The sequence below is a fragment of the Bidens hawaiensis genome, unplaced genomic scaffold (assembly GCF_021521415.1).
Source record: "Bidens hawaiensis isolate Kalapana, Puna unplaced genomic scaffold, B.hawaiensis_p1.1 tig00017496_1, whole genome shotgun sequence".
In the NCBI taxonomy this organism is placed as follows: domain Eukaryota; kingdom Viridiplantae; phylum Streptophyta; class Magnoliopsida; order Asterales; family Asteraceae; genus Bidens; species Bidens hawaiensis.
The window spans coordinates 167,208-194,997 of record NW_027492651.1 but is presented as its reverse complement, the minus strand read 5'-3'; the positions used below and the strand labels follow the sequence as shown (position 1 = coordinate 194,997).

Here is a 27,790-nt window from a genome sequence, read left to right as displayed (position 1 = left end):
TCACATATGTTCATTTAGAGTGGTCAATGGATCATGACATTAGTTTCAATAAGCACAGCTACTAAGAAGAATCTTGAAACATGGAAGTATGCAATTGCTGCTAACCAACTTTAAGAAGAATCTTGAGACTGCAGAAATAATTTTAGGGACTTAAAACTCTATTTAGTCAAGGCGAGTGCCTTGTGTTATTACAAGGCCATGTTCTTCATCAGGCATTATACGAGGCGACTGTAGAGATACCGTTCACAAATTAAAGCAAAACAATAAACTTTAAATTTCTATTAATATTAATTAGAATACAGAGTGAAGGAAACCAAAACAACTTTACATAAAATTACATAGTTGAATATAGAAAACAGTAGTACAAAATGAAAGCAACATAAAACGGGTGTTGGCTGAGGATTTCTGTTTAACAAAGGTCCCTTAAAACAGATTTCGGGCCACCCAGGTGAACCCGTCTGTCTCCCAGGGTACAACAGCTGAAGCAGTGTGTACTGCCGGGATTAACCTAGCACCCGTACTATACCTGGAGCTAGAGTGTGAAAGTTGGAAACGAACGAACCGAACTATTTCATGGTGCGAGACCGGGTGATGAATGTGTGTTACGAGTTGTGTCGGTGTGTTTTAACTCTGCCCAACAACCCTTCTATTTATAGTAGTTAGAGTGTGATGTGTCATCGGACACGTGTCACTCTCTAGACTGAGGTGAGCTCAGGCGCTGACACGTGGCGCGATGACTCACCACACCAACCAACACTTGTCACGCTCACACACATGGCGCTGCCACACGACGGCACTTGTCACACTACCCGGTCCAACCACACAAAAATACTAAGGCAGCTCTCATTTCTCTTTTTACCAATGTTCAAGTTCTTAACTACACACTTTAGAGTATCGATATCGCATTCATCTTTACTCTTTGGACACGTTACTAATTTATTTATTTATTAGTAACAAGTACTAATAAATATTAATTATTGTCCAAAATTTTCAACAATCCCCCACATGAATGGAGATCGATTCGTACACTCTAGTGTCAAGTATGATTACAGCGGTTGAGCGTTGCAGGAGAAGTAGGTGTTTTCTTTGAACTTTCCCTTGTGAAACATACTTAGTCTCCTAGGGGTTAGTAGACACGATGTCCTTGAACTAACCCCCTTTTACGTAGACGTTATTACATTTCACACAACACTCTTCCTGGTCTGATTAACCCCTCATTGTCGTGTTCGTTCTGGTCATGGAACACTAGCCTGGTTCTGCGAGAGCTCTAGGATTTGCGCACCCCACAAATCCATTTGAAGCGACCTCACTTCTCTCTCACATAGGTGATTTGGTCCTCAAATCATTATGGTTACCATGATTCACATATCCTTAACCATCACTTGGGTGATTTGACCCTCAAATCATTAAAAGCATTATGGTTACTATGATCTCCATATCATTAACCATATGTTATGCTTAGCCTCACCTTTGTCACTGACTTTCTTAGGAATGGACTAGGATGTTTATATAAACACCCTTTATAATTTAGGGGAATATAGATATTAGCTTATGTGCCAAGTTATACATAAGCTATGCCCCCACAGTGACCATCCTTAGTTCATGCAGTTAGGTTGTCCTATTGAACCTAGATCTTGGGATCTCCAATCTCATAGGTTAGGTTTTCCTTTGCACTAACTTACTCCATAGGCTATAGTCCCATTCCTCTTGACGACTTATTATACGACCTCTCTGCTTAAGCCTTTTGTAAACGGATCCGCAATGTTATCCATAGTCAACAGTGATAACCCCCGTTGAGAGAAGTTGTCGTATAGTATTGTGTCTACGGCGTATATGTCTAGATTTGCCATTATACATCGCACTTTGAGCTCTTCCAATAGCCGATTGGCAATCATAATGTATGCAAATAGCCGTAACAGGTTTTGGCCATTTTGGAACATATTCCAAAAACTGGTGTAACCATTCTACCTCTTCACCAGCTTTGTCTAATGCAATAAACTCAGATTCCATCATGGATCTTGCTATAAGTGTTTGTTTGGAGGATTTCCAAGATATAGCAGCTCCTCCCAGGGTAAACACATAACCACTCGTGGACTTGGAATCTTTTATGTCGGATGTCCAATTAGCATCACTATATCCTTCTACAACAGCTGGATCTTGGCCATAATGCAGTCCATAATCCTTCGTGTATCTCAAATACCTTAGTAATCTTGTCATGCTTTTCCAATGCTCAGAGCTAGGATTACTTGTATATCTACTTAGCCTGCTCACAGCGTATGCTAAGTTCGGCCAGGTATATGACATAAGATACATAAGACTGCCAATTATCCTTGAATACTCCAACTGAGCAATTCCCTCACCTCTATTCTTTGACAGATGTTGGGTGGTTTCAATAGGAGTTCGAGCTATACTCGTGTCTCCCGCATTGAAATTTTCAAGGATTTTGTCAATATAATGAGATTGACTTAACACAAGACCGTTTTGGGTTCTATTGATCTTTATTCCAAGAATGATGTCGGCTAAGCCCATGTCTTTCATGTCAAATCTCGCCTTCAACATATCTTTAATAGACTCGATCATCTCGTTGTCACTTCTAATGATAAGCATATCATCTACATAAAGGTACAAAATCACATAACCTCTCGATGTGTCTTTCACATATACACACTTATCGCACTCATTTATTTTGAACCCATAGTTTAGCATGACTTGGTCAAACTTTTGGTGCCATTGCTTTGGAGCTTGCTTCAAACCATATAGGGACTTGACGAGTTTGCAAACTTTACCCTCCTAGCCAGGAGCAGAAAAACCCTCAGGTTGTTCCATGTATATTTCTTCGTCCAAATCCCCATTTAGAAATGCAGTTTTTACATCCATTTGATGTATTTCCAAATTTCTCAAAGTTGCAATCGCAAGCACCAACCTTATTGAGGTTATCCGAGTAACAGGTGAGTACGTATCAAAATAGTCCAGATCTTCCTTTTGTCTAAACCCTTTGATTACTAACCTTGCCTTATACTTGTCAATGGAGCCATCAGGTTTTATCTTCCTTTTGAATATCCAACGATATCCAAGTGGTTTAGAACCCGGAGGAAGATCCACTAATTCCCAAGTATGATTCTGCAGAATAGAATCAATTTCATTTTTGATGGCTTCTTTCCATTGTGGTCTTTCTGAAGAGTTGACCGCCTCTCGATAGGTTTGAGGTTCTCCCTCCATCATGTAAGTAATAAAATCAGGCCCAAAGGACTTCTCAGTCCTTTGCCTTTTGCTTCTTCTTGGCTCAACTTCTTCAGGCTCGGATTGTTCATGAGTTTCATCTAAAACCATCTCATCAACCTGTGAACTGGCATGTGTTGATGAACCAGCATGTGTGTTTCCCAAGCATGGAAACACATTTTCAAAGAATGACGCATTCCTTGATTCCATTATAGTATTTTTTGTGTATTTCGGGATTCTTAGATTCATAAACAAGAAACGGGTATGCACTACTATGATGGGCATAACCTATGAACACGCAATCCACAGTTTTCGGTCCTATCTTTTGAACCTTTGGTGGTGGCACCAACACCGTTGCCAGACACCCCCACACTTTCAGGTATTTATATGATGGTTTTCTTCCTGTCCATAACTCATATGGAGTCACATCTTTTTTCTTGAGGGGTATTTTATTTAAAAGATAGTTAGCTGACAAAACGGCTTCCCCCCACATATCCGGGCTCAATCCGGAACTCAACAATAAGGCATTCAACATTTCTTTTAGCGTACGGTTCTTCCGTTCTGAAATTCCAATTGATTGTGGGGAGTATGGTGGGGTACATTCATGTATAATCCCACTTTGTGTGCATAGATCCGCAAATGGCGCAACATACTCACCACCTCTATCACTTCTTACCGTTTTTATTTTCCAGTTCAGTTGGTTTTCAACCTCATTTTTATACAAGACAAACTTGTCTATGGCTTCATCTTTACTTTTAAGTAGGTATACACAACAATACCTTGTACAATCGTCAATAAAAGTGTTGAAGTACTTATTTCCTCCTCTTGTGGGAATTGATTTAAAATCACATACATCAGTGTGAATCATGTCAAGGGGTTCGGTTTATTCGTTCAACCGATTTAAATGATGATCTTGTTTGTTTGGCTTCAACACATGTTTTACATTTAGTTTTTGAGTTGAAAGTGATAGACGGTATGTAATTTAACTTAACCAATCGACGCATTGAATTAAAATTAACATGACCAAGACGACCATGCCACATATTTTGAGACTTAATCATATAAACAGAAGTCGTAGCATTTTCATTCATATCTTTAGTCACAGCTATTACATTTAGTTTAAACATACCATTAATGGCATAACCCTTTCCAACAAACAAATCACGCTTGGTTAACACAAATTTATCACTTTCAAAAACTAAACGAAATCCATTCTTGTTAAGCAACCATCCCGACACAAGGCTCTTGCGCAACTCGGGAACATACAATACATTGCTTAGTGTCAGCTTCTTTCCTGAAGTCCATTTTAGGATCACTTCACCTTCTCCCTTGACATCAGCTGTAGTCGAATTTCCCAGGTACAGCTTTTCGTCTCCCACAGCCTCTTTAAACTTACTAAAGAGGGTCTTGTTTGGACATACGTGACGAGTAGCTCCAGTGTCCACCCACCATCCTTTTGAGTGGTCAGATATCACATTGACCTCATTCATCATAGCCGTAAGGTCAGAGATCATTGCCACAAGGTTCTCGTTTTCATCAATCATGTATGCCCTCTCCTTTTTGGGCTTGCTGCATTCTCCAGCACGGTGACCAGATTCACCACAGTTATAGCATTTGCCTTTAAAAACTGCAACCTTTTTCTTCACACCACCCTTTCTAGGTCCAAGATTGAACTTAGCCATACCATTGCCTTTCGGTTTTCCTTTGTATCTCTTTGAAGATTAACCATGTTCAATCATGTTGGCCTTTGCATATATATCAACTTGAGATCCATTTAGCTTTGCCCGATTGTCTTCCTCAATTCGAAGACGGACCACTAAGTCCTCTATGTTCATTGCCTTTTGTTTGAGCTTAAGGTAGTTCTTAAACACTACCCAACTTGGAGGCAACTTTTCAATCATAGCTGCCACTTGGAAAGCCTCACCAAGAGCTATTCCTTCAAAGAGTATATCTGCAATCAAGATTTGCAATTCTTCAACTTGACTCATCACAGTTTTAGAGTCAACCATTTTGAAGTCCAAGAATCGGGCCACAACAAACTTCTTTGTTCCCGTATCTTCTGTCTTGTACTTGCGTTCTAACGACTCTTAAAGTTCTTTAGCCGTTGTCATTTTGTAGTACACATTGTACAGTTCCTTAGCAAGGCCACTTAACACATAGTTACGGCACATGTACTCACAATGCTTCCAAGCATCAAGAGCAGCCAATGCGTGAGTGTCGGCATCCTCACCAAGTTGAGGGGGAGACTCTTTTAGAAACCTCGCAAGATTCAAAGCGGTAAGGTAGAACAACATCTTTTGTTGCCATGCTTTAAAGTTTAAACCAGAAAACTTTTCTGGTTTGCAATTGCTTGGGCTGCTTGGGTACCAACTAATGGTCCCATAGTGGTGCAAACCATAGATCCCATAGTGGTGGAAATCATAGATCCCATAGTCGTGGATCCCATACTAACTGTGGTGGAGGCTGCAGTGGTGTCGACCATTTCTGGAACGAGATTAAAATAGAAGATAAGTATTGGTATCCTAAAAACCAGAAAGTTTAAAAGTTTGGTTTACATAAAACCAAAAAACAACTTTATAAGAAATTGCAAATAAAAGTAGTCAATAAAATTTTTATAAACTAAACATGAACAGATGGTAGTTTATAAAATCTGTTTTAAGATTGTAGAGATACCGTTCTCAAATTAAAGCAAAACAATAAACTTTAAATTTCTATTAATATTAATTACAAAACAAGAGTGAAGGAAACCAAAACAACTTTACATAAAATTACATAGTTGAATATAGAAAACAGTAGTACAAAATGAAAGCAACATAAAACGGGTGTTGGCTGAGGATTTCTGTTTAACAAAGGTCCCTTAAAACAGTTTCGGGCCACCCAGGTGAACCCGTCTGTCTCCCAGGGTACAATAGCTGAAGCAGTGTGTACTGCCGGGATTAACCTAGCACCCGTACTATACCTGGAGCTAGAGTGTGAAAGTTGGAAACGAACGAATCGAACTATTTCATGGTGCGAGACCGGGTGATGAATGTGTGTTACGAGTTGTGTCGGTGTGTTTTAACTCTGCCCAACAACCCTTCTATTTATAGTAGTTAGAGTGTGATGTGTCATCGGACACGTGTCACTCTCTGGACTGAGGTGAGCTCAGGCGCTGACACGTGGCGCGATGACTCACCACACCAACCAACACTTGTCACGCTCACACACATGGCGCTGCCACACGACGGCACTTGTCACACTACCCGGTCCAACCACACAAAAATACTAAGGCAACTCTCATTTCTCTTTTTACCAATGTTCAAGTTCTTAACTACACACTTTAGAGTATCGATATCGCATTCATCTTTACTCTTTGGACACGTTACTAATTTATTTATTTATTAGTAGCAAGTACTAATAAATATTAATTATTGTCCAAAATTTCTAACAGCGACTTGGTCCAGACGCCTTGATGCTTGAGCATCTAAACCTGATAATATTACCCAACCCGAAAGATAACCATCGTGGAGACACTACTTTTGGAGTGTGGAGCAGATTTGCAATTATCTTCTAATTATTTATAAAGTTATTATTATTTTTTTAAGGTTATTTGTTACCAAATTATGTTTTCTTTAGTTTCCTACTTTATAGGAAATAAGGTTATCTAGAAGTTATTTAAATTTCGTAAGATGCTTTGATTAGGCTTATTGATACCTTTGGCTCGATTTTACCGTCTTTAATTATCATGCTTGAGTCATTGATCATTTCTAAAACTCCATCACGTCTTAGTCTACTTGGCATGAAAGTAGGCTCGAACTTGACGAAACTAGACAAAAACTGATCTTGAAAAAAGAATTAAAAAAACAAATATTTTTTCCTATATAATCCATTTAATCCACAGTCTAAACTCACTTTCTTTTATATAACTCTATTTAAATTATACAAAAAATTGTACAAAACTCTATGGATTCTCCTACTTCTTTAGATTTATACTACCGGTTTCTGGGAATGCCGACGACGACGTGGAGGAAGAGGCAATTACGAGTGTGATTACGCTCGCGGCACAGGCTATGCAATCTCTTAGTTCTTTTCCACGCATAGGCTAGAAAAGAAAATACATTGAACAAGATCGTTTGGGTGTGAACATTCGTTTGATGACAGATTACTTTAATGACCCGTCAAAATACAAAAACACGAAGACTTTTAGGCGTCGCTTTCGAATGTCAAAACGTTTATTGTTGCGCATTACCGAAGATTTGGAGCGTGATTTTGAACACTTTCAACAAAAACCGAACGCACGTGGGACGTTATGATTCACCGCTATTCAAAAGTGTACTTCAGCCATACACGTGCTCGTCTACAGAAACACGACCGACATCAACGATGGTCGAGAAAACAATACGTGGCATGTTGGAGAACTTTTGCTACGGTATATTTTATCTTTTTGAAAAATTATATCACTTGTTATTTATTAAAACCGATTACAATTAACAATTTAATATAGGAATATTAAAGCTCCACTCTCCATATTATTTGAGAAGACTAAACTGGAATGACCTACAGGCTACAACAGATTTATAAGACGCATTCCCAGGTACATGGTTTATCCGATATAACGGGGAGTGTAGATTGCATGCATTAGGATTGGACTAATTGTCCAACCGCATGACGATGCCAATTAACACGTGGTGACCAAAGTGAACTATTAGTCAATCTTCAAGTGATTGCTTCATATGACCTTTGAGTTTGGTCAGCCTTCTTTGGCAGCTCCTGGTTCAATAACAACATAAACGTTTCGAGGCGTCGCCCGTGGTAGAGGATTACCTCTCAGGTAAAAAAAAAAACAAAAGAAAGAAAGAAAGAAAGAAAAAGAGCGAAAAAAAAATCCTAAAATTGTTTGGCATGTAACGGCGTCGTATATGCGATGGTAGTGTTGAGCTAAAAGTAAAACACACGGAGAGTCGGATCGCAAATCGTGAACCTAACCTAAGGAGTGATGAGCGGCTGCATACCTGGCTCGTGTTTTTCTATCTGTGCTACTTCTTAAAAACTGCCAGTGTTTTTCTATCTGTGCTACTTCTTAAAAACTGTTTTGGCTAACATTCAGTTTTTACAAAGTTATATGTATTTCCTGACTTCCAAAGCATTATAATTTTGAGTTTTTCTAGTAGTACATTTCATTCTACACATCTTTATTGCTAGCTAAGTGCTGATTGTGTTTTTTTTGTTAACCGTCAAAGTTTTCCATTTGTGGCTACTGTACTGATGTTCAGTTCAAACAAAAATAACAGAAGAATGATGGTCATTGCTTTTATACTTATATGTTTAACTTCAAATATTTTATGGTCAAAAAGTCACATTTAAATAAGAATAATTTGTTTACAGTCATAGGGGTGTAAACGAGCCTACTAGTCTAAGGTTGAACTCCGCTTGTTTGACTTATAAGAGCTTGAGCTAAACTCATTTTTATCTCTAATTCTAAAGCTTGAGCTCGGTATGCGTGATTTTTCAAGCTCGAGCCTCGCTCGGAGTCTCGGACTCGGCTTGCTTATTATTTATATGTGTGTGTGTATAATCAGTATACTTATGTATAATTATTTTTATATATATTTATAATTATATTTTTATATATATTTATTATTTATAGTTTTTTATTACAACACAAATTTATGTTATTTTTGGTTATAATTTTATATATAATAGTAAATATCATGTGAATAGATATATTTAATATGTTAAAAAACTAGATAAAAGAAAACTTCATTTAGGTTCCCAAGCCTAATTGAGCTCGATTAGTGAAGCTTTGGGCTCGGGCTTGTTCTTGTTTATTAACAAGCTTATTTTCAACTCAAGCTATGGCTCGCTTATGCTTGGATCGAATTGAGCCATTAGCGAGCCAATCTCGAGTAGCTCATGAACGGCTTGGCTCGTTTGCACCTCCATGTACAGAGTTTGAAGAAAATATATGATTGCTTTCTTATGGGTGAATCACAATGTCAAGAGCTGGCTGAGTTGTGCATTTTATGCATTGTGCTTCATATGGTTGTTACTTGTTTAGTGTCTCTAATGGTCAATTTTTTCGTATGGTGAATGTTTAGGAAGATATAGAAACTATTGATAGAATGATTGCTGATGGTGAAGCACAGTACAATAAATGGCGCCATCCTGATCCTTACATTGGTAAGTGCTAGTAGATAAATCATTTCAATATTTAATATACAGTTACATAATCTTATTTAAAGTTTCAAAACTTAAATAAATTCTTTTCTTTTTATTTGTTTGCAATTAACAGTTCCATGGGCTCCTGGTGGCAGCAAGTTTACTCGCAACCCTACACCACCTGCTGGGGTAATATTATACACTACTTATATTTATACTTAGCCTGAAAAAAGTACATTTCACAAGCCTGCTTCAATTTTCATTAATATATCTTTATTCTAAGCAAGAGGTGAAAACAAATATTTATATGTTCTATCTGGTTTTATTCTGCAACTTAAGTTGCTATGCAGAAGATCTCTCCTTTTGTGTTATATAAAACCTTCTCAACTTGCTTCAGAGTATGCCTGTAAATGAACCAAATGCACATGGCGAGGCAAGCCCATGCTTGATTGTTTAATGTAACAAAGCAAATGATCGGACATGCACACATAGACTAATGGAGTTTTCTTGTACTTGTTCGTGCTCATTCTTTACAAAAATGAACATGTGCATGTTCGTTCGTTAACAGTATCAATGAACGGTTCACGAATGCAAACAAACAGAAACGAATGGACATAATAAATGAACATAACTGAGCGAATAACAATTAAAAGTAAACGTGAACATCAATCTGTTTGGCTAAAGAAATAATAACTAAACTAAATAGTAATCTGTGATATTTTAATTCTACAAAACTAGACTAAATTGTAATGGACCTAAAATTTTTTAATGAGTGTATAAGTGAATGAACTTAAATAAATGTAAACTGGCAAACATAAATAAATGAACTTAAGCAACAAACGTGCACGATCACAAACAAACGAACGAGACGCTTCATGTTTGTTTGTTTATGATAGAACCGAAAAGATTGAAACTTGATTACTAAAAGGGAAGCCCAATTCATGTGGGGCTAGAACTCCAATTACAAATAACTTTACAACTTTACTGTTCCAAAACGTGTTGTTCCAGACACGCAAACCGGCCCACGCCAGACTGTCCCAGGCCCATCACGTGAGAGGTAAATCAACCTCACTCAGCGGCGAGGCGATTGGCGCTTAGGATCGGTTTCGAACCCACGACGTGTAGGTTATTGTTCCAAGTCTTATGCCCCCTTAACCAACTGAGCTACACAGCGGGGACAAATAATAAACTTTAACACCTACCTTAACCTAAAAACAGAATATAAATACGAAAGAATGTGGGCAGTTAAGCTGCACTCCTAATCTTTTGCTAAACCGGTCAGCCATTGACCCCACTTGGTTGGTTACTCTTGGATTGACTCACCCGATTATGACCTGGGTTATGTTGGTTTGTATTACTTTATTTTAAACATGAACATAAACGAACCTCCTGCTGAAGGGTTCACTAAACGTTCGGTTCGTTTACAGGCCGCCCTACTTTAGAAGTCTTAAGTTTGAATTTTGATACTACTTCAGACTAACAATAATTTTTATGATCTTTGTGTGTTCTACAGAATATAGATAGTATAATACTGCGTTATAGTATAACACACACACAGCACACATGTAATATCATTTGCCATAAAGGACTAAATTGTTAGTTAAGCGATTCGCCATTGTTGCAGACACATTCGATTCATATGTGATATGTTTCATGAATTTTGAATATCATTGATAAGAGAAGTTTTAGCACATGGAAAATTGACATACTAGTGTGTTAACTTTTAACCAACTGCGTATGCTAGAAGCCTGGCTTATTATCAACATTTATGTGCCTTTTTACTTAAGCGCTTAAATTTCTGGTTGATGCAGATTGAGATAGTTTATGATTATGGTCGAGAGGATCATTAGCTGAAAGTGTTATGGGCTTCATCTCAATAAATCAAGGTTAGAACCAAGCTTATCAGTGTATACAGATTGTTTTTTCAATACTAAGATTTTGAACTCCAAAAGCAAAATGTCATGTTTTGACAGGTTACTCAAGAAGCAAGTGTCTCTTATGGCCTTTGTCAGTAATGATGGTATAAGATGTTTTTTTCTGAATGTGTGTTAATTGACACCTAGTGTTGATAACTTTCCCTATTTGATGCCCATGACTTTGTAACTGAGTTTTGCAATATCTTTTCCCCCCATTTTGGCAACTTTTCTGCAAACTTACATGCTTGTGTGCTATCAAGAAGTTGATGGATTTAAAAAAAATCTTCATTTGTATCTGTATTCTGGTTAGATGACTAGTCCATGAATCCAGGTTTGCCTGCCCCTTGAAGAGTTATGCATGAAACATAAATACTAACTACTGCAAATGACATAAGCCCCTGTTATTTTGTCGTGATCTCCTCCCTTTCAAAAGCATCCTTGAGCGCAAGGATGAGGATCAAGTGCCTTATGGTACACCATATCCAAAGGCATTAGTTGTTGGGACTTGCATTCACAAAGCTCTCTGTAACCAAAAGCTCCTTTCTTGCATATACTGTCCAATTCATTGCTTGGTTAGGGTCTGACTGGAGGAGATACTTTTAGTTGATGCTGGTAAGAGTGGCAACTTGGTAGCATTAGTGGGCGGTCAACTTTCGGTATGCCAAGTCTTGGTTTATCCTTGGATGTAGATGCTGGTGTCTTTTTGGACCCAGTTTGCTGACGTTAGCATCTTGTAGATGCATGCACATCCCTTGGGTGTTAGGTTTAAACATTTTTGACACGGTCTTTTAACTTCCTACTTCAACCCTTGTAGATGATATAGTCCTTTGATATATTGACCAGAAGGTCCAAAGCTAGGCAATATTTCTTGAGTAAGTTCGTCTGAAAAAGTGAAGCAGGCTCTTCCAATGCGTCTTTATACAATGATGTACGAAACTGATTGTAATGGATTGCACATCGTCACTACCTGGCAAGTCCTACAAACTACATCTCTGTGTCTTCACGTAGAGATGTTCAACGAAACCGGTTCCTGGAACCGAACCGATGGACCCGAACCGGACCCGAACCGGTTCCTACCCGTTTTTTGTAGGAACCGGACCCTATCTGATTCAACCCGATGATCCGTGACCGGTTCTTGCATTTCTGAGTGGGGGCGGGTAGGAACCGGAACCGAACCGGAACCGGTTCTGGAACCGAACCATCCGGAACCGGTTCCTAACCGGTTCTAGCTGTTGGATCGAATATAGCCGTTGGAAATCGTTTTTTTGGCCGTTTTTTGACCGTTGGGGTCAAAAATAGCCGTTTTTTGGCTCCTCCAAGCACCCCACTACTAGTATAAATAGGTATTTGGTGTCATGGGTTCATCACAACACTCAAAACGCAAACCCGAACGCAAAAAAATAAAAAAAAACGCTATTACAACGTTTTGAGTTCTCTAATCTCTTGTTTTCTCTTCTATATTCATATTTGTTGTTATGGCTGCCTCACAATCATCGATTGGTCAAGGTTCCAACGCCGAACCAAGTTTCGTTCGTATTGTACCTCATAATCGTAATCAAGAGATTTGGTGCAATTGGGATTTGGTTGAATTGAGTGACCATTCATTGAAGGCTCGGTGCAAGTTTTGTGGGATTTATTTAAACCCACTTTCGAATTCAAATTTGAAGAAACACATCGAAAAACCGTATTGCAAGGCGTTGAAAAAGAACGTCGATTCGCAACAAACGCAAATGGATAGTGAAGGCGGAATATTTACATACCAAATTGATCGAGTTCAAGATCGTATGGCGAAGTTTGTGATTCAAGAAGCTTTGCCGTTTAGCCACTTCGACAACCCTCGCTTAACCGCCATGATTCGAGATACGCTTCAACCACAATACACTCACGTAAGTCGTCATACTCTTAAACGTTATTGTTTAAAATTGTGGAAGAAGGCCAAAGAGGTACTAATTGCATATTTTGAAAATATAAATACGGGAATAAACTTAACTAGTGATGTTTGGTCGGCTCCACATGGTCTACCCGAATCTTATCTTTGTGTCACCGCTCATTGGGTAGACCCGTCATCGTGGGAAATGATGAAACGCACCATTGCTTTCGAACTCTTTGAGTATCCACATACGGGAGATAATTTGTTTGAAATTTTAGATTATGTTATAAAAACTTATAAACTAGAAAATAAAATATTTTCAATGGCATTTGATAACGCGTCGAATAATACATCGGCGGTTGATAAATTAAAATTAAAATATACGCCGATTTGCAATGGTGTATTTTTTCACTCAAGGTGTGTTGCACATATCATTAATTTAATCGTGCAAGACTGACTTGCTTCGATGAGGTTACATCGGTTATAAACGATTTTAGACTAATGATACATGAAGTTTTTAAGAAAAGTAAAAAAAGACAAATGGAATATAGAAAATTTTGTAAAGATATGGGAAGAAAAGCTTTGGGAGCTAATTGGGATGTACCTCATCGATGGAATTCCACTTGCATAATGTTTCAAAGTGCTTTGAAACAAAGAGAAACTTTAAAAATGTTTCATTCTAGTCTTGCCGAGAATGATTTGGCAATCCCCTTTTCAAATGAGAAATGGGAAATTATCAATGACTTATCGACTTTTCTTGAAGTTTTTAAAACATCAACTACGAAACTATCGGGAACGTATTATCCGACAAGTCCCTTGGTTCTTTCGGAGTTATTTTTAATCGTTAACAATCTTAAAGAATTTGAAAATAAAAGTCCAATGTTTTCAAACATCATATTACCAATGAATTTTAAATTAAAAAAATACTTTCTTGAATTGCCACCGGTTTTTACTTGCGCCGCCGCTTTAAACCCAATGTTAAATGTTACGGGGGTTGAATGTGTGATAGACGAAATTTTTTCAGCCTTAGATATGCATGAAGTTGACCCAAACTTTTCAACAGAGGCAAAAAATGATTTTAACTTGAATCTTAAATTTATGTATGACTTTTATTTAAATAAATATGGGTCAAACATACACATGCCTATGCCGGGGGGGTCTTCATCAAATTCAAGTGCTACTAGAGTACGAGATCCCATGATTAGCCTTATGAACACCGTTCGCAACGTAACGGCTAAAAAACAAAGGGGTAACACCCCTTCAAGCGAACTAGGAAGGTATAGTGCAAATGATTACTCTACCGGTTTATCCGAAGAGGAATATGGCACTTTTGATGTTTTGGCTTGGTGGAAGGTAAAGGAAACCGAGTTTCCGATTCTTGCCACCATGGCCCGTGATTTACTAACCGTCCAAGCTTCTACGGTAGCTTCGGAATCCGCTTTTTCTCTTAGTGGCAGGGTAATATCGGTGAGAAGAACAAGACTAAATTCGGAGTCGGTGGAGATGTGCATTTGCTTAAAGGATCACTTGGACTCAATCGATCGTATTCAACACGTAACCACTCTCGAAGATGAAACACCACTTGATGTTCGAGTGCATGACGAACAAGAAGGCATTTCTACAAGTAATTCCGAGGAAGAAGTCGCAACTGATGAATGTTCCCACTGATGAGTATTCCTCATCAGTGGCAACCTTCAGTAGTTGTCATCAGTGGCAGCTTTCCCACTGATTCAACTGATGATGACTGTTCCCACTGATGAGTATTCCTCATCAGTGGCAGCTTTCCCACTGATGAGTATTCCTCATCAGTGGCAGTCTTCAGTAGTTGTGATCAGTGGCAACCTTCAGTAGTTGTCATCAGTGGCAACCTTCAGTAGTTATCATCAGTGGCAACCTTCAGTAGTTGTCAACTTGTCATCAGTGGCAACCTTCAGTAGTTGTCTTCAGCGGCAAACATCTTCAGTAGTTGTCTTTTCTTCATCAGTTAATTGTTTATTTTTATGTTAATTGTTTTTTTTATTTTTCATGTTATACAAATACGAATCGTAGTTTAGAATCCAAATCGCAAACGAAAAACGGAAAAAAAAAAAAATTTTACACTGTAACCGGTTGGAACCGGTTACGGTACAGGAACCGGGTTAGGAACCGGTTAGATAGGTTAGGGGTCCGAGGGTGGGAGAACCGGTTCGGTTCCCTAACCGGTTCGAGCCTGGAACCGGTTTAAAAGGGGGTTTTGAATATAGGAACCGGTTAGGAACCGGTTCCGGTTCCTAGTCCCAAACCGTTTTGAACATGCCTATCTTCACGTATGACTAGTGTCATTGCATGGAATTTTATCTTCCTAAAATGGGTTGGTCGAGATGAACCATGGTTATCTCTTTAGTAAATTATATATGAAACAACTTGTCGGAAGAAATTGTTACTTCCAAGTCAAAATCTTCATACACACAAACTCTATATCGAACATTTGCATGGTACCTAGTGATCAAGGCTTCACACTAAGTGGTGTGTAGCAATCAAGGCTTAATTTCTAGTGGTGTGTGGTGATCAAGGTCTCAGTGTCATTTATGTTCTTTTAGTATTTGATACGTGTAATAGATGATTTTTGTTGAGGATCTAAAACAAATTTGAAATTTAATTTAGGGGTTGTTATTTAAGGAGTTGAGGTGGCCTTGAGCTTGCCTCACAAAAAAGATGATATCCTCTTATAAAAGCTTGAACATGTTTATCTTAACAGTATTCGTGACAATATCCATAGAAAAAAAAAAGATGAACTAAAAATGTTTGTATTCTTATTGGATAGATGACCACACAACACAACTTGTTCAAATATTTAAATAGCCCATATAATTTGATTTAACATTAAAACCGAGTTTCTAGCTAACACTATTTACGGATCTAGTATCTTGTTGCACTAACCATGCTTCGTTGTGGTACAAGTAAAATAATCAAATTATAGTATTATACTTTATCATTTTTATTTCTTTTATCTTTTTAAGTTTAATTATTTATATTATATTATTAGAATAATATTAAAGACAATGAAAATCCACCTCTAGATCCCTCTTTCTCCCCCACCACCATTGACGATTCTTCCTCCTAATTTCTCTTTAGAACACCGTTTCTTTTGTGATTACAAGAACCCCCCATCTTTAGAACACTTTCTTTGTCTTTCTTGCCATAAAAAAACATTAAAATATATAAATTTCACCAAACATTCACCCATTTTCTCAAGTTCAAAACACATGTCATCAAAAGCCTAACTTTTAGCGCTTGTTATTCTTTTAAGTATTGAATGATGATTGAACTAACCACATAGTATAGGGGCTTCTTAGCAGTTTCTTGGAATTATGTTTCTAGCCATTTTCTTTACTTAAGTCCTAAATCTCAATTTCCGGTTTAAGGCTGACTTGTCATCACATGATTGGTTCCTCGGTCACACCATTTTATTTTAGTTTTAAGCGAATGTACGTCATTTGTGATATTAAAGTTCAACAAAATTTAATAGTAAAAATGTTTGTCGAATGCCAGTTTTTGTGATTTTACCTTCTTTATCTACTTTGTTGTAAATAAGTTAAAACTAAATAGCTACTTGTTATGATATTCTAAGGGTCACAAGGAGGCAAGCTTGTCATATTCCATCTTATCTAACAAGATGCCATAAGAATCAGAATCCCACAACTCAAATCTGGCAAAGCCTGTCAAAATCCTCATCACATGAGCCTAAGCCTTCAAATTTCGAAAACGTATGATGCCCATGCATTGTTGACTTGTACAGTACAAACCAATTACATAAGACAAAACACCCTTCTAGTCACTTGAACCATTTCAATGAAGGCCATCTAACCCAATAGCCATAGGGTACACATATCAATGCTATCTACCTTCTTTGAATTTGGTGTTTGAAAGGCTCAAAATTCAAATGTAACTTGTTCTCACTCATTTCCCTGTGCTCTTGCTTGGCACTTTGCTTTTAACAAAAGAATGTTCAATATATTCTCCAAAACAATATTCCAAAGGCTACTACTTTCACCCACCAAAAAAGAATAAAAAATGCTGTCACAAAGATCAGGACCACATTTATTCTTGTGGCTCACAACCCTTGTCATATACGGGTATCCTAGATGATTAACACAGGATAGGAATATCCAAGATGGGACGACTAAAACCGTGTAAGTGAAAGGGTTAGACTTGTGGACCACGCAACTCACGGGCCATGATCATGCAATGGTTGGAGCGTATCAAACACAAAACAGACGCGTTTTGGCTAATCACACCTTTATTCAAAATATTAAGAAAGTACTAAAATTTTGACTTGTTAACTCGCGGATTAGTCGGCAATTGGCATAGATAGTGACATATGGGGTATACTGACCACCAAAAGAGATCTTATGTTTTCCTACAATTTAACTTTAGGTAAAGAACATAGCCAAAAGATACACGACAAGTAGGTCATCAAAACCATATTCATAAATTTGGGAATTGGGTATCAAAGGTGGCTTTTCACGAATCTTCTTGGCCTACCTTCACATGCTACCCATTGCATACGAATACTTAAAATAGAAGCAAAAGATTCAAATTCATTGAACAAGTTAAACAAATTGTTATTCTATAGATAAGTACCAATAATTTAAAAACAAGTACTGTTATTACCATAGATAATGATGATCAACTACAACATGAAGAAGGATTAGATGGGGAAGACATGACATAGTTGTCCCAAATCTATCTTCACAAACTTATCAAAAAACGATAACTAATTTAACTAAAAACAGAAACATAACAGAACGAGAACGACCTCGGTGACAAACAACCAAACCAGACCAAACGACAACCTTGTTTTTCTCAAGCACAAACGTACGACCACGGCTCATCATCACCAGCAACCGCATCAGACCCACCAGCAAAATCCTCATCCGAACAATAATAATACCCATTATTCCCATTAGCAGCAGTCAAACCGCAAGACGATCCAACGGTCAAATAAGGCATGTTGTTGAAAGACTGCGCAATCCCACCCGTGATCAAACCGCCTTCATCATGAACAAATTCTTCAATCCTGAGTTTTAGTGTCTGAAACATGATCTCGGGCTCGTGCTGCATTGATCGGAGGACGTCACTGCATGACGGCCCGGGTACAGCTCGAGTCACAGCAAAACCAAATGGTCCGTCACTCTGAGCAACACGAACCACACTCGGGCCACCAAACAGATTGTGAACCCCACCAAGCGCCTCCTGATATGCGCCTCCTAAAAACATCCCCAAATAATACTTCATATTTTCTCCTTCCAATTCATGAAGGGGCAAGCTCGATTCACCTCCGATAAACTTATCAATCTTTCCATCACTGTCACAAGTTAAATCCGATAAAACCCCCCTTTTTGTTGGTCGTTCGTCAAGGCGGTGGATTGGTAGGATCGGGAACACTTGCCCGATGCCCCAGAAATCAGGAACTGATGTGAAAACCGAAAGGTTAACATGATAGGTGTTTACCGGATTCGATACACCAATCTCCTTAGCAACAAGATCACACAACCCATCAGTAGCAGCCAACTGTTCAATATCCAATGATCCATCTTTAAACTTCTCAACACATCTCTGTTTCAATTGATCCGCATAAGCCAAACACGATTCATAATCACCTCTAAGTGCAGACTCCGATAAGTTATTGTAGTCTGAATGTGCATCATCCGGAAGCTGTTCGATGAAATGCTGAATATCAAACGACGACATGGTGGGAACCGAGTACTTGCTGGACGAAACCGCTTCGAATATTAAAACCGAATGGTGAGACACGAGCGCGCGCCCACTCTCGCTGCAAATTATCGGATGCTTCACGCTGTTCCTATCACAAACAAACTTAACCGCCTGAACAACCGCGGACGCGTACTCTTCCAAAGTATAAGCAACAGAAACATCCGAGTTCGGGGACTTCGACCCATCATAATCAATCCCTAACCCACCCCCTATATCGATAAACTTCATCGAAGCACCGAGACGGACCAATTCACAATAAATCTGCGCGGCTTCACCGACACCATCAGCCAACAAACCCGTAGACGGGATCTGCGATCCGATGTGAAAATGGAGCAATTGGAAGCAATCCAACATCCCGCATTGATACAGCTTCTTCACAACCCGGAGAATTTGAGTCGTGGTGAGCCCGAATTTACCCTTTTCGCCAGAAGTGGATCCGAAGTGACCCGAATGCTTCGTACGGAGCTTCGCACGTACGCCAACAACCGGGCGTACCCCAAGCTTAATACTAATATCAATAACCGAATCAAGCTCTTCTTCTTGCTCAAGAACAATAACCGTGTTTAACGAAAGCTTACGGGCAATCAAAGCTAACGAAATGTATTCAACATCTTTAAATCCGTTACAGATTAAAAGAGATTCGGAACTACCTTTACACAGACAGCTCATAGCCAGCAAAAGCTCCGGTTTTGACCCGGCTTCCAACCCGAACCGGAACGAGGATCCGAATTTGACAATATCCTCAACGAGAAACCGGTCCTGGTTGCATTTAACAGGATACACGCCTTGGTAATGGGAGGCGTAGTTTAGTGACTTAACGGCGTAATTAAACGCCGTTTGGAGAGATTCGAGTCGGTCTTTTAACACATCCGGGAAGCAGATGATTAACGGCAGCTGGAGGTCTAACCCACCGTATGTTTTCGAATCGGAGGCTTTCTTCACGACCTTTAGCAGATCTATCTCCTGGTGGTCCATGGTTTTGACGCCGTGAGGACGTACGGTGACGTTGCCGGAGGGGTTGACGGAGAAGTACGGAGCACCCCAGCAGTCAACCTTGTAGAGAACGTTCGAACGCGACGGCGTCCAGGTGTCGGTGGAAGTCGGTTGAGGCACGCCGGAGAATAAGTCCGGCGTGGGAAGAGATCTATCCCAGTAGCCGCCGGAGGGAGGAGCGAGAGGAGCCATAGCGGCGTCAACGGAAAACGCAAGGGCCGGCATCTCTGACTGATTGATTGTTTGTTAAAATGAAAGAATTAAGTAAATATGGATTTGTAAAGGTAGGGGCTTTACAACCCGCCGAGGCCGGAGCCCCGGCTACCCCCTCAAAAGAAGCAGAAGGGGATCTGAACCAAACCCTAGCCTGCCGATCAACTCCGATATCCCCACAACTACTGCCGCTCAGAAGAATGGCTTTAAAGAGAAATTGGAGAAATGAAAGATCTGACACGGATGAGCTCTAATGGAATTGAGCAGATTCGACCATGCAGGATTGAGATGGAGGCGGCGGACGGAAACCTAACGGCGGTAGGATGATGAGAAAGAGGGGTTCAGAAATGTGAGTGAGCGAGAATTGCATGGGAGTTGATGGCCTTTTATATACAGGCCGTTGCCGTTTCTTTTGTTTGCCACAGGTGCGCTACTTTCTTTTCTTTTTCCTTTTATTTAATATTAATTGTTTTTTTATTCTAATAAATGAAAAAGAAAAAAAAAACTTAGGAGAATTCTAGTCAACGATATGTAGCCACCCCCGGATAATACTTGCTCGTGTTTGGGTGCAACTTTGAATAATGAAGTTTTTAGCCTTATTAACCCTTAACAGCCAATACCCTAGCTACACATCTAAAGCACTTGTTATAAGTAGCAAATATGATTTTTGATAGCTTGAAAAGGATTAGATAAAGAATTTAGAGGTTTTAAGAATAAAACAAAATATCTGGAATCTCGTTCTTGATTTCGGTATTAAATATTTTGAATATCTGTAGATTCATTCGTCGAAATATCTAGATGTTGACGTGTATCGAGAATTGTTTAAAACTATTAACATGGTAGGTCGTATTTATTCATTTGAGTGATGTTAATGTATATAAAAATGTATAAAAGGGATTGTAAACTTGTGTAATCTTTTAATTATTGCAAGCACCACGAGTCTTTATCTTGTTTTGTTAATTATGTTCTATTTGGATTGTTGTAAATAAGTCCTTAATTTTTCGTTCTCTTTTAAGCAAACTTATAAAGTATAAGACAAACTTTACGTTTCGTTGTTTTCTCTCATGACCACGAACTTAAAGACTCCGTATACGTGTCACATTTCTCACATGTCCTAATACAAATAATAAATAATCAAATATATGCAACATTAATTTCCAATGTGATATAATGAACATATCTTACAAGTTATAGAGACTAAAATAAATCTTTATAAAATAAAATATAGAAGAGGTTTGTTAATCAAAATAAACTGTAAAAGACCTATTATAAAACTTGAGCCCAAATCAATCTTGTTATCTTAAGGTTTTAGATAACATGTTATCTTGAGCCCAAATCAATCATGTTAGCTATGGGAATCGATTTTAGGGGACCTTTTATAAGGTAGACGGGAGCAAGGAATAAAAGTGAATTTTTGAGAGATACATAGGATGTTCGGTTTCATCCCTCAGACATGTTCCGAGATCTTTATGAGATAAAATCAAAGAAGGGTCGCTTAGTCTTGTAGAGGGTTGGTAGGAACTGCTTGGGAGATGTATTTTTAAATTGGTTGTGGCTTATCAAGAATACTAGGGCAAACTATGATGAGGATCTTATAGTCGCAAGTTTTAAGTACAACGATGGCGAAGATGGTTGGTTGTGAAGTAAAGAGGATTCGGGTATTTAGATGTCAAATATGTTAGATCGGTTCTAAATAATCGGGTATTCTTGGAAACTCAGTTTAAAGTCAAATGTGCCCTTTTAAAAGTCGTTTGTTACTTGTGGAGGTTAATTCATGATCAGATTACAATTGCTAATAACTTGAGACGTAGGAGGATTTTGATAAACCTACTTCCACAATCTTTTTAACAATGGGAGAGCTTACCAAGAAGAACATGACAACACAAACTTTCAACGACAATAATCGAATAACTGCTACTGCCGACGGATCACACGAGAAGAGGTGAAGGATGCACTTAGGAGGATGGGAAGGTCTAAGGCGGTTGGCCCAGACAACATACCCATCGAAGGTGGAAGTGTCTGGGGGAGGAAGGAGTCATGTGGTTAACTACTCTGTTCAATAGTATTCTCAAATCAGTTAAGATGCCAGACCAGTGGAGGAGCAGCGTTGTAGTTCCTATCTATAAGAACAAAGGAGACGCCCAATGTTGTGGTAACTACCGAGGAATCAAACTACTAAGTCATACTATGAAGCTATGGGAAAGAGTGATTGAGGTTAGACTTAGACGAGAAACTCAGGTTACGGTCAACCAATTTGGCTTCATGCCGGGGCGTTCCACCACAGAGGCAATACACCTTATAAGAAGATTAATGGAAAAGTATAGGGAGAAGAAGCGTGATCTACATATGGTGTTTATTGACCTAGAAAAGGCCTACGACAGTGTGCCACGACAGGTGCTCTGGGAGTGCTTGGAGGGTAGAAGAGTGCCCAGGAAATACATAGAGATAATTATGGATATGTATACCAGGAGTGAAACAAGTGTCCGTGCGCCAGTGGGGGATACTGATTTCTTTCCTGTAGAGGTAGGTCTTCACCAGGGGTCAGCGTTGAGCCCGTTTCTTTTTGCAGTAGTCTTGGATGAGTTGTCAAAGTCGATTCAGGGGACTCTCCCGTGGTGCATGATGTTCGCAGACGATATTGTGTTACTTGCTGAGAAAAAACAAGATCTAAACATGAGGCTTGAGGAGTGGCGAACAACCTTAGAGACAAAAGGTTTAAAGATTAGCCGATCTAAGACGGAGTACCTCCACTGTGATTTTAGTGGGATAAACGACAATGAAGACGCACAGATCACAATTGAAGGGCAGGTGGTCCCGCAGGTAACGAAGTTCAAGTATTTAGGATCATTTGTACAGAGCGATGGGGAATTAGACAGTGATGTGACCCACCGAGTTCAGGTAGGATGGTGTAGATGGAAAGCAGCCATAGGTATATTGTGCGTCAAGAGTTTCCCGATTAAACTAAAGGGAAAATTCTATAGGGTGGCAGTTAGACCTACAATGCTATATGAAACAGATTGTTGGGCCATCAAGAAGGCACAAATAGTGAAGATGGAGGTAGCAGATGTAACACCCCGACCAAAGGCGGATTATACATCGGGGCGCCACATATTGTTTCATTACTCGTGACACTATTGGGTGTCAATATTTAATAAATACATTCATTCGCGCACGCGTAAAGTAAACAAGATAACATAAATCATCATAAATCAATATATTATAAATCATAATATTCGAACAGCAAAAACTTGTCTTGATACATTTTAATCTAGGTCCAAAATAAAGAAAACTTCCTACGTGTCCTCAAGCTCCAAAACAGCTACTGCAAACCTGAACATGTGTTAAGATAAACGTCAAACACTTGCGTGTTGGTGAGAAATCAAGTTTAATACAATACATAGATAATAATAAATCTGCGCGCAACATGTGTATGTCTGGTTTTCAACAGGGGTGTAATCTGATCGTGATCAACTCTAAGATTCATAGACTGCCAGTGCTCACAATTGAGCTCACAAACAAGACAAACTGTGCATGTGCAAACAAAAGAGAAAACCATAAACGATAGTTCTCCCGTGTTCATCTAATGGTACCATGAGAACTGCGGAATAGACCGACAAGACGGTTAATGATCCACACATACAAATAAACAGCCAAGTCTACGTCCTCAACACATGGGATACTGCGCGACTAAAGTTCATAAACAAGTTTAAGACTCCAAGTTTATATGAACACATGAACATCCCAAAACATTAAAAATAAAAAGGGATTAGGTACGAGATTACTCACTTGATAAACGATGCGGTGTAAGATAAAGCAAGAACCAACTTTAAACAAGCACAAGTTAACCTAAAAATAAGATTATTGTTTTAATGATCTGTTTTAAGTCTTGATTATAAGTTAGCATAATTAATAAGTAAATTATTATATATAATATATTACCGGAAAAGCAGGGCAGAACAGGGAGGAAGACGGAGGCAGAGAGGGAGACGGCAGAGAGAGCAATGAGGAAGTTAAATTAAGTGTTTGTGTGTGATGTGTTAGGAAAATATTATTATTATTTATAGAGAAACCCTAGGGAACACAATCCCTAGAAAAAGGGGAAAAGATCTCAAAAAGTAAAAGATTCCAAAAGCAAAAGATATCAAAAGATATGGTAGCAGGGAAAAGAGAAAAAGCTGACATGGAACAGTAAAAAGCATGGGCGGATCAGATAAAGGTACTGGTCAAGCATGGAAAAAGCAGATCTCCAAAGATAATGTCAGTCACTTTTTCTGCCAACCAATGGGGTTGGTGCGCATGCTGCGCCGAAAGTAACTTTTCACACATAAAGCAGATTAGGTCAACGGCTCAAAAGATAAGACATCACAAAAGCAAACAGCTAGATTAAACAGAAGAAAAGACTCAAGACATAGCGCGAGAAAGCTTGAGCGCGAAGGCAGACACAGAAGGTCAAGAGTGCGCGAGCGCGAAGGCAGACAGAATCAACCTTTGCGCGCCGCGGAAAGAACTACAATTCTAAGCGCGTCGCGAGAAGAACTATATTCCTTAGCGCGTCGCGGGAAGAACGGTATCCATAGCGCGCCGCGGGAAGAACTAAAATCCTTAGCGCGCTGCGGGGACAGTTCGTCTCGCGTATCGCAGGAACAACTGGTCTTCACGCAGGCTTCCTTGTAAGGAGTCTGGCGCGTGGAGCTGCGCAGACAACCTTAGGCGGGAAGGAACAAAGGACAAGCAAAGAGTTGGAAGAAAAGAGGGAAACAAGGCGTAAGGGCGGGACGGCGACAAGAGGGAAAAGAAGGCGGAAAGAGAGAAGAAGAGGGACGGGACGGCGGAAAGAAAGAGAGAGAAAGAGGCGGGAAGGAAAATATATTATTATTATTAAAAGTAAAATATAAGTATAAATAAATATTAAATCATAAAAGAAAGAGATCGGGTCAGAGAAACGGGTACCTGGGTCGGGTCGGATCGGGGCAGATGTTACAGTCTCCCCTACTTTAAGAAATTTCGTTCCGAAATTTATCTCGAAGTAGGTTGCGCAGAGAACAGGTGCGGGTACTTGATCTTCATTTGATCTTCCCTTTCCCATGTAAACTCGGCTCCGCGCTTGGACTCCCAGCGAACTTTCACGATAGGGATGCGACTGCGCTTGGTTTGCTTAACCTCGCGATCCATAATCTCAACAGGCTTCTCAACGAACTGCATAGATTCATCAACTTGAACTTCATCAAGTGGAATGTGAAGGTTCTCGTCAGCTAAACACTTCTTGAGATTGGATACATGGAACGTTGGATGCACATTACTGAGCGCGGGCGGCAGGTCAAGTCTGTAGGCAACTTTTCCTACACGCGCGAGAATCTTAAATGGTCCAACATATCGAGGAGCAAGCTTACCTTTCTTCCCAAAGCGGACAACACCCTTCCAGGGCGACACTTTGAGGAGAACAAGATCACCAACTTGAAATTCGAGAGGCTTTCGCCTGCGATCTGCGTAACTCTTCTGTCGGCTTCTGGCAGTCAGCAGATGATCACGGATCTTGGCGATTTTATCGGTTGTCTCTTGAACAAGTTCGGGTCCTGTGATTTGAGCTTCACCCACTTCGCTCCAACAAATCGGGGAGCGGCACTTACGACCGTAAAGTGCTTCAAATGGGGCCATACCGATACTGGAATGATAGCTGTTATTATAAGAGAACTCGATCAAAGGCAGGTGCGAATCCCAATTACCTCCAAAATCAAGAACACTAGATCGGAGCATATCCTCAAGAGTTTGAATAGTTCGCTCAGACTGACCGTCAGTCTGAGGATGATATGCCGTACTTATGTCCAAGCGAGTTCCTAACGCAGATTGGAGAGATTTCCAAAAGCGGGATATAAAACGGCCATCGCTATCGGATATGATGCTCAAAGGAGTACCATGGCGGCAGACAATTTCCTTGACATAAAGCTGCGCGAGATGCTCAACACGGTAGTTTTCACGAATGGGCAGAAAGTGAGCAGACTTAGTCAAACGATCCACTATTACCCAAATGCTATCATGTTTGCTTGCTGTCAAAGGTAACTTGGTAATAAAATCCATCGCTATACGTTCCCATTTCCACGTAGGAATTTCTGGTTGTTCGAGCAAACCAGATGGGCGTTGATGTTCAGCTTTTACCTTAGAACAAGTCAGGCATTTAGCTACGAACATAGCAATATCCTTTTTCATACCGGGCCACCAATAAGTAATGCGCAAATCCTTGTACATCTTATCAGCGCCAGGATGAATAGAATACCGAGATTTGTGCGCTTCACTCAGGATATCAGCGCGAAGATCCTCATCAAAGGGAATCCAGATGCGATTAAGATAGCAGAGAATTCCACTCAGATTAGGGACAAAATGCGCTTCCGCGCCACACGCTAACTCGGCGCGAAGGTTACCATTACTGATGGATGCGCGCTGCGCGTCACGAATACGCGATTCAAGGTTGCTTTGGATCGGCGCGAAGTGAAGCTGCGTGCGCGGCAAGATACAGTTAAGCTGGCAGGGTTTTCGGCTGAGCGCATCGGCTACCACATTAGCCTTACCAGGATGATACCGGATCTCACAATCGTAATCGCTGATGAGTTCGTTCCATCGGCGTTGCCTCATGTTAAGTTCCTTTTGATCAAAGATATGCTGAAGGCTTTTATAGTCATTGTAAAGGATACACTTAGTACCATAAAGGTAGTGTCTCCAGATCTTCAAGGCAAAAACAACTGCACCAAGTTCGAGATCGTGAGTTGTATAATTCTTTTCATGAACCTTAAGTTGCCTTGATGCGTAAGCGATAACCTTGCCTCGTTGCATAAGAACACAACAGAGACCTTGGTTGGAGGCATCGCAGTACACGACAAAATCATCATTACCCTCAGGTAGCGCAAGAACGGGAGCTTCACACAACAAACGCTTGAGCGTTAGAAAGGCTTCTTCTTGCTTCGAGCCCCAAATATACGGTTTACCTTTGTGCGTTAAAGCTGTTAAAGGCAAAGCGATCTTCGAGAAGTTCGAAATGAATCGCCGGTAATAACCAGCTAAGCCCAGAAAGGAGCGGATCTCAGAAGGAGTGGTCGGCGTAATCCAGTTCTTGATTGCTTCAATCTTGGATGGGTCGACATGAATACCCATCTTGTTTACAACATGACCAAGAAACTGTACTTCATCAGACCAGAATTCACACTTGGAAAGCTTAGCAAAGAGCTGCTCGGCTCTAAGCTTTTGCAATACCAATCAGAGATGTTGCTCATGCTCGGCCTTGGTCTTAGAATAAATCAGAACGTCATCGATAAACACAATCACGAATTTATCCAAGAAAGGCCTACACACCCGATTCATTAGATCCATGAAAACGGCGGGTGCGTTGGTTAAACCGAAGGACATGACCAAGAATTCAAAATGGCCATAACGAGTTCGAAAAGCAGTCTTGGAAACATCTTCATCGCGGATGCGCAACTGGTGATAGCCAGAGCGGAGATCAATCTTCGAGAAACAAGAGGCACCTTGGAGTTGATCAAAGAGGTCGTCAATACGCGGTAAGGGATACCGGTTCTTAATGGTGAGTTTGTTCAACTCGCGGTAATCAATACACATGCGAAACGATCCATCTTTCTTTTTAACGAACAACACCGGAGCACCCCAGGGCGAAGAGCTAGGGCGGATGAATCCTTTA

General features: G+C 39.8%; 1 protein-coding gene and 1 long non-coding RNA gene across 2 annotated transcripts; one reads left to right on the top strand and one right to left on the bottom strand.

The window, feature by feature from the left end:
- The first annotated feature begins 9,177 nt into the window (after window positions 1–9,177).
- Window positions 9,178–11,243, top strand: LOC143554084 (uncharacterized). Its single transcript, XR_013138933.1, has 3 exons — window positions 9,178–9,378; window positions 9,491–9,546; window positions 11,169–11,243. It is a non-coding gene; the product is annotated as an uncharacterized LOC143554084 (long non-coding RNA).
- Window positions 11,244–17,920: 6,677 nt separating this feature from the next.
- On the bottom strand, window positions 17,921–20,118 carry LOC143554096 (arginine decarboxylase-like). The gene has a single exon (XM_077043951.1). It carries the CDS (start codon window positions 20,116–20,118, stop codon window positions 17,989–17,991), a length of 2,130 nt encoding a protein of 709 aa, XP_076900066.1. The 3' UTR covers window positions 17,921–17,988.
- Window positions 20,119–27,790: the final 7,672 nt, after the last annotated feature.

What these genes read in the sequence shown, in the direction of transcription:
- LOC143554096 (XM_077043951.1), bottom strand. Translation starts at nt 20,118, where the DNA reads ATGCCGGCCCTTGCGTTTTCCGTTGACGCCGCTATGGCTCCTCTCGCT.